The sequence below is a fragment of the Sinocyclocheilus rhinocerous genome, unplaced genomic scaffold, assembly GCF_001515625.1.
Source record: "Sinocyclocheilus rhinocerous isolate Xijiao unplaced genomic scaffold, SAMN03320098_v1.1 scaffold1393, whole genome shotgun sequence".
NCBI classification, from domain to species: domain Eukaryota; kingdom Metazoa; phylum Chordata; class Actinopteri; order Cypriniformes; family Cyprinidae; genus Sinocyclocheilus; species Sinocyclocheilus rhinocerous.
The window spans coordinates 102,038-114,282 of NW_015625613.1; the positions used below are offsets into that span (position 1 = coordinate 102,038).

General features: G+C 42.2%; 2 protein-coding genes across 3 annotated transcripts in view; one reads left to right on the forward strand and one right to left on the reverse strand.

Moving 5' to 3' along the window:
* LOC107758471 (uncharacterized) overlaps positions 1-1,202 on the reverse strand; it is a 5,505-nt gene extending 4,303 nt beyond the window's left edge. For both annotated transcript variants that reach the window (XM_016576212.1, XM_016576205.1), the window contains exon 1: positions 730-1,202. In XM_016576212.1, coding sequence (XP_016431698.1) covers positions 730-1,141 — 412 coding nt within the window. In that variant the 5' untranslated portion in view covers positions 1,142-1,202. The remainder of the gene's footprint in view (positions 1-729) is intronic.
* A 9,691-nt stretch (positions 1,203-10,893) lies between these two features.
* LOC107758746 (epithelial chloride channel protein-like) overlaps positions 10,894-12,245 on the forward strand; it is a 7,083-nt gene continuing 5,731 nt past the window's right edge. Inside the window, exons 1-5 of the mRNA XM_016576553.1 lie at positions 10,894-11,043; positions 11,156-11,293; positions 11,399-11,549; positions 11,670-11,775; positions 11,862-12,030. Of these exons, the coding sequence (XP_016432039.1) occupies positions 10,894-11,043; positions 11,156-11,293; positions 11,399-11,549; positions 11,670-11,775; positions 11,862-12,030 (714 nt within the window). The remainder of the gene's footprint in view (positions 11,044-11,155; positions 11,294-11,398; positions 11,550-11,669; positions 11,776-11,861; positions 12,031-12,245) is intronic.

A 12,245-nucleotide genomic window follows, 5' to 3' on the forward strand; every position in this document is an offset into this window, starting at 1 on the left:
GGCACATAATGCAACAAAGATTGCAAAGTCAACAGATTTTACTAACAGACATACCCCCCCACCCGTAATTTGGCTCTGAATCTTAGGTGAAAATTGCCATTTTGACCCCCCTCTACAAAATAGTGGATTACTCAGTAAATAACATTTAATATTTTGGTTTTCATCACTATACATGTTTATCTTTCTTCATTAAAAAAAAAAAATTTGCAAAATCAAAACTTTGAGCCGGGGATCTCTGGTTGAGTTGGCACGGAATGACCCTATACTGTTTTACCCCTACAGTATATCCAGTATGACTGGGTCATCACCATGTCTAATGTAAAATATCCTGAAGCAAAACCAGTTGAGGTCCAATGATGCTATAAGACATGCATATCTCTAGGACAAAAAAAAAGGCTATTTCACCCAAAATTCTGGCATAATTTATTCAACCAATCAGTTCAAAACCCCTTTGGACTTTTTCTCTGTGTGCCCTAAAATAATATTCCTTATAATATTCAGAAGATTTGGGATAAAGTGCACAATATGGACCACTTTTGTGATGTTTTAATTGAGCCTAAAAACATCTGTCTTCACATTCAGCTTCCCATTCTAATCTTTCATTTTCTGTTCCACAGAAGAAAGTCAGTCAAACAGGTTTGAAATGAGGGTGAGTAAATGGCGAAATTTGAATTTTTGGATGAACCCAAATAACTTCAAGTCATGCAAAAAGGCAATGAGAAGCAGTACTGTCTGCATGGTCGTCCATGTCTGCGAGTGACCGTTCAAGCAGGGCGTGACCATCTGTGAGGTCGTCCTCCCTGCCTACCACCTTCGGTCTGCGCACCAACATGTGATCCAGCATATGGAAGTAACGGAATGACTCGATGGCAGAGAGGCGAGCGGCTGGACTTCTGTAGCTGGCCAGTTTGATCTTACGGTACTTGTGTTTGAGGCTCTTCCAACGGTTTCGGATTTGGGTGACAGTGAAGTGGATGCCCCGCTTTGCCAGACTCAGCCTGAGGTGTCGGAAGAGGGATTCGTTGCGCTGACGCTTCTTATCCAGCTCGTGTACCAGACCCATCTGCTCTATGAGGGCCAGCATGGCAAACGTGTCCGGTTCAGTCCACCACTTGTTGGGCTTCTTCTCGTTGAGGTTCATGGTCTCCTCCCTGTTTGAGGCCCCTAAACATGCAACCCACTTCAGAAAGAAGGTAGATTAAAGAAATAATTCAGATAATCCAACTCTTATTACAAAATTTCAATGCATTTTTTTTTTTTAATATTGTAATTACAACAGTGACAATCTGGGATTCAAAATCAAATTTAAACCTGGAAAGTATTTAAAAAAATTCAAAACAAGTAAACATTATGATGTAAAATTATTTTTATGATGTACAATATTTCAGATTTTGCAAACTCCAAACACATTTTTTGCATTGGACTGCTTTTCCATAGTTTCTCTATATAAACATTTGCTAAAATGGTCATGTTTGACTTTATCACGTCTTTTGAACGCACACTTTTTGTGTTCTCAAGTTAATCTTCATTTTACTGCCCCATGTCGAGGGCCAGCATGGCAAACGTGTCCGGTTCAGTCCACCACTTGTTGGGCTTCTTCTCGTTGAGGTTCATGGTCTCCTCCCTGTTTGAGGCCCCTAAACATGCAACCCACTTCAGAAAGGTAGATTAAAGAAATAATTCAGATAATCCAACTCTTATTACAAAATTTCAATGCATTTTTTTTTTTAAATATTGTAATTACAACAGTGACAATCTGGGATTCAAAATCAAATTTAAACCTGGAAAGTATTTAAAAAAATTCAAAACAAGTAAACATTATGATGTAAAATTATTTTTATGATGTACAATATTTCAGATTTTGCAAACTCCAAACACATTTTTTGCATTGGACTGCTTTTCCATAGTTTCTCTATATAAACATTTGCTAAAATGGTCATGTTTGACTTTATCACGTCTTTTGAACGCACACTTTTTGTGTTCTCAAGTTAATCTTCATTTTACTGCCCCATGTCTCGCGTTTTTAAACATAAAAACACATTTTGTGTAAATGGCCCTTTATTAGATCAAATTATCGATACTGGCCATGTGAAAGAGCAAAATCCAAACATCTTTTCTTTCGCGTGAAATGGCAAAAAAAAAAAAAAGACTAGATTTTTAATCCGCTGGATATTGACTGAATTGATTGGTTAGTTTGATCACTATAGAGTGCATTGGTACCGCTGACTTTTTCAGCAGTGTTGGTTCCAGAAGTATATTTTCCATTCATTTTCCCCATAGAGATTTTTAAAAAAAGTCTTCATTTAAAGCATTGTAAACCATAAACCAAGCCAACAAGCAACCAGGTGAATCAAAACATTATAAACATTTATTTGAAGTAAAAAGGTATTTGAAAATCAGAGGAAAGGACAAAGGTAAAAGACTGTACTACAGTATAAAAGCTTAGTGAGAGAAAAGGATTACAAACCCATGAAGAATGACATAATTGATTTGAAAACAATAGTGAAATATAAAAACTATTCATTTAAAGTTGTTGATTATATCTATAACAATATATGTTAAGTGTATTGCAAAATATGCATATAAATACAAATATTTAAGTATTTAAAAAGTCAAAAGTGTAGGGTGACTGACTTGATTATGTAATTTGTGGTGATTCGTGGGAGAGGCTGTTCACTGCAACCTCTTCAGGCGCGATTTCACAGCAGTGACTCTCCGATTCGTGGAATTTTCTGCACAGCATTATGGGTAATTAAAAATTCCACTGTTAAAACATTATTATTTTAAAAATAAGTTGAAATAATGTGAACAGATGGCTTCAACAAAAGCAATGATTAACAACCACTGAGCTCACAACAGGTCTAGGTTTATAAGTTATAATTAAAAAAAGAATAAAATAAATAAATAATAATCAATTTCCCTATAGAGAAAATTAATTAGTTTTTACTTCTGGACCCAGCTGTTTCATTATTGTCCGGCCCTCACCAGAGCACACCTCATCAGAAGAGATGTTGCGAAAACAGTAACATTTGCTGCCAGGCGGTTTCTGCTCCCGCTTGTGGTTTAATAACATTACATTGTGACCTCTTTACTGCCACATAGTGTATCGGAGTACCTGTGTTGATTCCATAGACTGTAAAAAACGGTTGATTCACGTAGTAATTGTGAATAATGTGTGCACATTTTAATTGTGTTCAACATTAGAAGTAATCAAAATAAAGTGGCAAAATTTGAATAACATTAATTTTCCTTTGACAAATAATAGCAAATTACCAAAAACTGCTAATTTAAACAAGCATTAGGGTTAATGAATGGTCGTGGCTAGACCCGTTTTAATGTGTGAAATAGCCTACTGCTGTGCCCCCATAAAATATTACTGATAAAATCTATCTGAAAAAGATTTCAGTATACCGATCTGAGAATGATTCCCTGTCAATATTTCAGCAATCATATTGTGTGTTTTCTGTGTTGAAAATCAGAACTAGTGAGGGCGGTATTTCCGTATGGCAGTCGCTATACCCTAACCCAGTGTTTCCTAACTAGTGTGCTGTGGAAAATTATCCAAACCTTATATCTTTATTATATTTCATTATTATTATTATTTTAAATCAGTGCTATTGGTCTTCCTTATGTCTGTTTGGGGTTTTTACAAATATTTAACCAATGAAAAGCATTCAAAAGAGCTTGTCACTAATCTTCAAACTGTCAGTGAAACCTCGCAACTCCAAGTGCCGCACACAGCATGGAGACAGATCTCTACTTATTCGCAATGCAAGGGTAAATAAATAACTGATGTTTGAATAAGTACAGCATTTTCTTTACTGAAGAAACACTGTCTGTAAAGTCAAATGTTTTTTGTGTATTTAAAAAGTGTCTTAGCATTTGTCATCTAGTTGTAGCCAATAAACGTTTGTATGTTTCAAATATCCTGTGCATAGCACTTCATCCTTTATATCCTGAGATTTTAGCCAAGTGCATTAAACAACAAGAAAAACGAAGTGCCCATATAGCTACAACAAACATTATAACCTGTAAGTTGATGAAGGCGATGCACTTGCTGCCTCATATACAGCTATTCTAACGACAGACCAGACAGCAACATAGTGTTGGCCCAGATCCATCCCACATCTGGCCGGCGTGAAATCCATGCGAAACTGGTTGCTGTCCGGTCTTCATTTGCTGGTCAAAAACCTTGTTAATTCCATTTGAACTTGATTTGCATAAAATGATAAGTGCAAGTGTCTGGTAAAGCCACAATAAGAACTTTGACGACGCAGTGTTTAATTATTTAAACAATAATTAAACACCACCAATATTTCAGTGCTTATAGTGGTGTGCCATGGGATTTTTTATCAACCCCCCCATATTGATTACCACCTGTATAACCACAGTTTTACTACAAATACCATGGTTAAAATATGGTTAGTGTAGCAAAACTCTATATTTAATGTGCAGCTTGTTAATAACTCTGTAGTTCCCTATCGAAAGGTAACTCTCATTGCGTTGCTTGACGCTTATGGGGAAAACTGCTTTTTTACTCTGATACTGAAGCCTGATTTGTTCACGTTTGTGTAGCTGCACAAACCAATGGTGCTCTAGCCCGCCTGGATATACAAGCTGGCTCAGAGCACCATCACATCAGAATCTTCTCCTTCAGCAATGAGACCATCTCTTTGCTGACTCTGCGACGAAGCCAAAGAGAAAGAAGCCCTAAGAAAGAAGCTCTGCCTACTTGACGCTCTCCACATAGAAGGAGCCACTGGCAGTGGAAGATCTTTCCCCTGTGGTCACCTGGCTACTAAAAGAGCCAGAGCAATGTTCCTGAGCAAATTTTCCAGTGGCGTTGTTTCAAACACTAGCTTGCTCTATTATTTTTCTATTCTATCTATTTTTCTTTTTATTTATTATATAATTTAAAAAAAAACCTTGCTACGTGTACTGCGTTAAGCTAACTGAGACTTGTTACAGCACTTTTATATCATTGTTCATTTGTTGATTTTGATTGCTTCCATTTTTCTCATTTGTAAGTCGCTTTGGGTAAATGTAGTGTAAATGTCGCTTCGCGAGTGCACCTTGTGTAAGGACCCCTTACATGAAGCAGACGGACACAGTGAGTGCCTCACCGGTCTGGGCACCACCCACACAGAGGCTGCGCTCACTGAGACATGTTCTCACTGCAAGAACATAAAGCCCACCTGTCTTCGCTCGTAGAACGCCTTCTTTCACGAAGTCGGTCCTCTCTGCTCTGTTCTCCCATTTCCTTTCTCGCCTAAGAGAAAGAAACAGCGGAGCAGCGGGTCTCATCCATCGGGCTCAAGTGATGTCACATTTGCTCAGCACCCACACGCTTTACTCTCCCTGCAGTGCCTCATCCCGCCAGTGTGTTTCACATGTAAGGATCAACGCCCCTTGTCAGCTGCGAGCGGCTTGGTGTCCTTCTGCGCTTCTGAAGAGAAGGTGGCCATCGACGACTCTATGTCCTTGACGGCATCTGACGGCGAAGAGTGGGTGTGTTCTAGCGAGGAGCCTGAAGCCCCCTCTCCGTCCTAGTCTGCACGGCCCAGCGTGGACTCAGAGCTGATCCGAGTTCTCACGAGAGCTGTGGGCGGGCCCGGAAGAGCCTGCCCCCAGCACCCACACGCTTTACTCTCCCTGCAGTGCCTCATCCCGCCAGTGTGTTTCACATGTAAGGATCAACGCCCCTTGTCAGCTGCGAGCGGCTTGGTGTCCTTCTGCGCTTCTGAAGAGAAGGTGGCCATCGACGACTCTATGTCCTTGACGGCATCTGACGGCGAAGAGTGGGTGTGTTCTAGCGAGGAGCCTGAAGCCCCCTCTCCGTCCTAGTCTGCACGGCCCAGCGTGGACTCAGAGCCGATCCGAGTTCTCACGAGAGCTGTGGGCGGGCCCGGAAGAGCCTGCCCCCGGCTTCCTCGACGAGTGGTTCTTAAAGGGACACTATCAACCTTCTTCCTGACAGCGGCAAGGAAGACATTCATGCCTGCGGCCCATGACGAGCTCACTAAAACATGGCGGGCTCTATACTCAGCACGTGTAAACCCTTCTACTGCAGCTGCTCTTACCACCATTGACGGCGCTGAGGAAAAAGGGTACAGCAAGCTCCCCCCTCTCGAAGAGGCAGTAGCTACTTATCTGTGTCCAACGTCGACCCGCGGGCTCAAGACTGCAGCACACCCATCGAAGCCCTGCAGAATGGCGTCAGCCCTGGCCAACAGGTTTATGCAGGGGCTGCCCAGGCCGGCTCAGCCCTGCATATGCTGTCTGTGCTACAGGTATTTCAGGCCAAACTGCTCCGTGACATGGACTAGTCTGGCCGGGATCCTAGCGCCTTCAGAGACCTTTGCACGGCAACAGATCTGGCCCTGCGCACTACTAAAGCAACGACGCAGGCTGTTGCCAAGTCCATGGCCAACTTGGTGAAGCTGGAGCCCCACCTATGGCTGAAATTAACGGAAATCAGGCACGCCGAGAAAATGGCCTTCCTCAACTCCCCGGTCTCACCCAAGGGACTGTTCGGCCCTGCCATGGACGGATTCACAGAGTGCTTAACCGAGGCACGAAAGATATCACAAATGCTACGTCATTTTCTGCCTAAGCGCCCCAGCTTGGCAACTGTTTCAAGTCACCCAAAGACAGCATCCGCACAGCAGACTGCAAAGCCGGCGCAGCCTCAGCCCCCGCCTAAGCCGGAGCCAGGGCTTCAACAGCGCAACCGGACGGCCAGGAAGTCCCCCTTCCCGAAGGGCCAAGGTCCCCGCTCTCAAGTAGTGCTGGACCCAGAGCCCCAGAAGCCATCCTGATCTGTGCGCAGAGAGGAAGAGGAGAGAGGCAAGTTCTTGCCGAAGTCAGAACCCCCTCAAAAAAAGCTTGCGATCTTTCCCCACCTCTTTGAACACTTCTGAGTCACTCAGTGGTGGAGGTATTTTAACAGGGCACATACTGCAAGCTCAGCGTGTGCAACAAACTACTGCTGTGATAGCGGACCCACATACCCTAAAGAGCATTTCTCCACTCCCTGCAATCACGAATGTCAGTTCCCCGTCTCAGAGCGGCGAGCTGCCATTTATAAAAATAGAGCCTCTTGCCGCCCGGCTGCTGGCTTGGAAAGCCATTCCCGGCATGTCAGTCTGGATTCTAAAAATTATAGAATGAGGTTACTTGCTTCAGTTCGCTCGCAGGCTGCCATGTTTCAAAGGCATTGCACAAACTTTGGTATAGGACAATGAATGCACACATTCTCCGATCCGAAGTGCAAACATTGCTTGCAAAGGGTGCCATGAAAACGGTCCCCTTAACGAACAGTGAGTTTTTACAGCCAATACTTCCTTGTTCCCAAGAAAGATGGCGGGCTCAGACCAATTCTCGATCTCAGACATCTGAATCGTGCCCTCTTGCGACGGACGTTCAGACTGTTAACGTTGAAACAGATCCTCATTCAAATATGCCCCGGGGACTGGTTTTTGTCTTTTGATCTGAAAGACACATACATTCATATCCAAATAGCCCCCGTCACAGACTGTTCTTGAGATTCGCATTCGAGGGAGTGGCCTATTAGTACATGGTCCTTCCATTCGGACTGTCCGTGGTCCCCCGCACTTTTACGAAGTGCATGGATGCGGCTCTTTCCCCTCTGAGACAGACGGGAATACGCATTTTAAACTACCTCAATGACTGGCTAGTGCTAGCTGAATCAGAACGGGAACTTATCGCTCACAAGTCGTTGTTGCTCAACCATCTGGAGTGTCTTGGGTTGAAAATCAATTCAGCCAAGAGTTATCTGACTCCCAGACAGTGAGGGACATTTCTGGGAACAGTTATAGACTGTGCAAGCTTGGATTTAAGCCAGAACGCTCCCTGAACATACAACGAGTGGCGGCATCATTCATGTTGGGGACTGCGTGTCCCTCAGGGTATTTCAGAGGATGCTCAGCCTCATGGCAGCCGCCTCCTCAGTTATTCCCCTGGGCCTGCAACACATGCGGCCCCTCCGGTATTGGCTAAAAACTTGTGTACCATCCCACACCTGGTGCCTGGACCGATATTATGTCAGGGTAACCCATTGCTGTGTCAAAGCTGTGGCTCCTTGGACAACTCCTCATCTGTACTTACCAGGCATACAGTTGGGAACGACCTCCAGGAGGAAGGATGTCACGATGGACACCTCAAGCTCGGACTGGGGCACTCTGTACGAGGGCAATCCGGCGTTCGGCTCCTGGTTGATCCACGAGCAATGCCTACACATCAACTGCCTCGAAATGATGGCTGTTTGTCTGGCCCTGAACACCTTCCTGCCAGCCTTAAAGGTGCACCATGTCCTAGTCCGTTTTGACAACACAACTGTGGTAGCCTATATCAATCGCCAAGGCTGCCTCAGGTCACGTTCCCTTTACAGGATGATCCAGCATCTCCTGGCAGAGGTGGTCCTCTTCTCCTCTGAAGACAACTGCCACTGCCCAATCTATAGCCGCGTTTCCACTGTCGGGCCAAAAGCAGGCGTGCCAGGGCCAGTCCCACTGCGTTTCCACTGTCACTTCTGGGGCTTGATCGCGCCTCATCAGGGCTTCATTGGGGCCAGCGGCCAGGGTTTTTTTGGCCCGCCGAAAGCGGGCCAGCCCGGGCTTGAGGAGTGGCTATGAACAAAGGCGGAGTTTCTCCACATCTGGAGAGCGTCAGCGCCACAGATTATTTCACCAGCATTAAAGACTTTTAAAATAATTATATTACTATTAAACTATGCGCAAGTCCACCTACGGCAAAAGCTGCTTTAAACGCAAAGGATGGTCACACCAAATGTTGATTTAATTAAGTTAATAGAAGTTAATTGATAAAGAAAATCAATTTATGACCTTTTAACAGTACTGTAGCTTTGCAGGTAGGTTTCTTGAATCATCTTGGAGACGTTGCCACAGTTCTTCTGGATTTAGTCTGCCTCAGTTTGTTCTGTCTCTTCATGTCATTCCAGACAGACTGGATGATGATGAGATCAGACCTCTGTGTGGAGCACTGGCTGTTGTCAGACTCCTTCTGTAAACAAAAATCTCACTGAATTATTACAATTAATGGCAAAATGAATGTTTGGAAATGTAAACTGATATTTCCTACTGACACACGACAGCAAAACATGGAAATAACTGACTTTAAACCATGTTTAGCTGGTGAAAATACTAGTGTCCTAATAATTTTGGCCACCACTGTGCATTCACAAAATTTTACAGAGTTGATGTGACTAGTGCAACACCAGTCAGCACTGCTGTTTTAATGTCCATTGCCCAGCGAGGGTCGAATGGTACGGATTCAGTAGTTCCTCGCGACCCTTTTGACATGAGTCATCCTATTTAGGTCGAAACAAATCGTAAGTTATGAATATAACTATGGATCTGTGAGACCGAAGGATGACCGTCACTGTCCTAGTCGCTCAGAATACTAAGGTGTTCAAGGTAAGAGGACAATCCGGAAGGTCATCACGCTTTTATAGTATGGGAAGCTCCGCCTCCAGTGCCATGGGCATGACTTTGTTTACATAAGGTCTCGAGAGAAGGCAGAAAGAAGGTTATGATTCTATTTAGACCGTTAGTGATGGTCATCCTTCAGTTTCATAGATTCATTGTTATATTCATAACTTACGTTATGTTAGTAACCGGAGCATTAGCCTGGTTAGCCCTGAGCCTGTGGAGTTTTGGTTCACCAATGGAGTTTTAGTTCCTTGCCACTGTCGCCTTTTGACTTGTTTAGTTTAGGACACTTGATTTCTGGAAATTTTGTCGACATGATTGCACAGACACTATTTGAATTGAACTGAGCTGGATGATGACATCACTGAATCATTGATGAACTGAACTGAACTAAAAAAAATGAGTGTTCACTGTTGTCCTCTTGCATTATTGACACACTATTTTGCTGTTTAACACTGTAAAGCTGCTTTGACACAGTCTGTATTGTATAAAGCGCTATATAAATAAAGGTGACTTGACTTGACTGGTGCAGAAGTACAGTTTATATCCACATATTTATAACAGTATTAAAAAATATATATCAAAATATGAGGAAACTTTTTAATGTAGGGATCTGTGCCCCAGTACTGATGAAAACCAGCATTTACATTTATGCAGACACTTTTATTCAAAGGGATTTGTATTGCATTCAAGGAACACATTTTGCTTTCCCTGAGAATCAAACCTATGACCTTGATGTTGCTAGAGCCATGATCTACTGAGTGAGCTACAGGAAGCCCTATTGCTGTTAAAGAAATAGTTCACCCAAAATGTAGATTATTTTGTTTTCTTATCAGATAGATTTGGAAACATTTTACAACACTTGCTCGCCAGTGGATCCTCTGCAGTGGGTGCCGTCAGAATCCAAACAGAGTCCAAACAGCTGATAAAAACATCACAATAATCCAAAAGTAATAGAAATTACTCCAGTCTATAAACTGATGTCTTGTGAAGTGAAAAGCTGTGTTTTTGTAAGAAACAAATGCATCATTAAGGCATATTAACTTGCAACCATCACTTAGCTTCTTTCTCCAAATCTATTCCAATAAAGGAACAAACTCATCTACATCTTGGCTGGCCTGAGGATGAGTACATTTTTAGCAAATTTTCATTTTTGGATGAACTATTCCTTTAATAAGTTATCTTCGTTGTTGAATATACAGTATACAAACAGAGAGGACAACATAGATACGAATAAAGGAATGCAATGCAAAACAGGAATAAAATTAGTAGTGCCATAAACATTTTGACACCGTGATTAAATTTTTTCCTGACAGAAATTTGATTGATACCATCAGTTCATGCCAGTAAAGATTCCTTCCATTTGACTTGACATTGTTCAAAACAGGGTTCGGGGGTTGCTGTTCATCTGTACTCCAGAGCTATGGACTCACGTACGGTGTTTGTCTTATTATGGATGTTGCTGTCGTCCACCTCCACTGGGATCAAACTAGATGGAAATGGTTATGTTGACGTTGTCATTGCAATCAGTTCAAAAGTACCACAGGATATCAGACTTATTGATAAAATCAAGGTGAATATGTACTGTTTTGTCTATTTAACAAACTTCATGTACTTCAATGGTTTTAGAGGTTTTTACATTTTTAAAACATTTTCTCATTTTATCTTTTCACTTCTTCTGACAGGAGATGGTCACTGAGGGGTCGTTTTACCTTTATGATGCATTGGATGAAAAGGTCTATTTCAGAGAAGCTACAATACTAGTCCCACCTCAGTGGAACGGTACAAACTTTACCAAAGCAAGAACAGAGTCCTTTGGAAAGGTACAGAGAATAATGCCATTTTATCTTGCCTGCCAAATATTGTTCAAAAATTAATGACTTCACTTGCATAGGATGCTTCTCAGACCAATTCTATGTGAAATGCAGGCCAAAATAAGAATTGATAATGCTAATCCAGCATACGGTGTTGAACCATACACTAATCAATATGGAGAATGTGGAGCTGAGGGAGAGTACATTCATTTCACCCCAGAATACCTCCTGAATGACACTTTAATTGAGCTTTATGGATCAAGAGGTGAACATTGTTTATATTCCTTCAACATTTAAACATTTATCATGAAATAAGAGAAGTCGGAAAGGTCTATTAATTCAGTATTATGTTTGTTTTATAAGCAGTTTGCTTGTTTGTTTGCAGGAAGAGTCTTTGTGCATGAGTGGGCTCATGTGAGATGGGGCGTGTATGACGAATGCAATGGAGAAAAGCCATTTTACCACTCTAATGGCCATATTGAAGCTACAAGGTGATAACAAAAAGAAAGCATATGATTAAAAAGCATATGATCTCCTTGGAAATGATCTCAGCCATTGGTTTCCTGCTTATCTTTAGGTGTAGCAAAAACATTGAAGGTCAGTTTTATGAAGTTACTGCTGGAGGATCTCTGCAACAGTGCCGCATTGATCCACAAACTTCACTACCTACCAAAGGGTGCATGTTTTTTCCAGACAGAAATCAAATAACAAACAGCTCCATTATGTTCTTACCGGGTCTGGATCCTGTAAGTATTGATTGAACACACATCCACACATGAATGTAAGCAATTATTATATGTTGCAATCAAACTTATAGCAAAATTTAGTAGTTCTGTATGATGTTTCAGGGTTGGCATCATCTGAGGTCCTCTGAGGGGTTGGCATCATCATTTCTCAGGTGTTCTGGATCCAGACTGAAGCTTGTGTAAATCCTAGTTACCACGGGATGTCAATCCTGTGG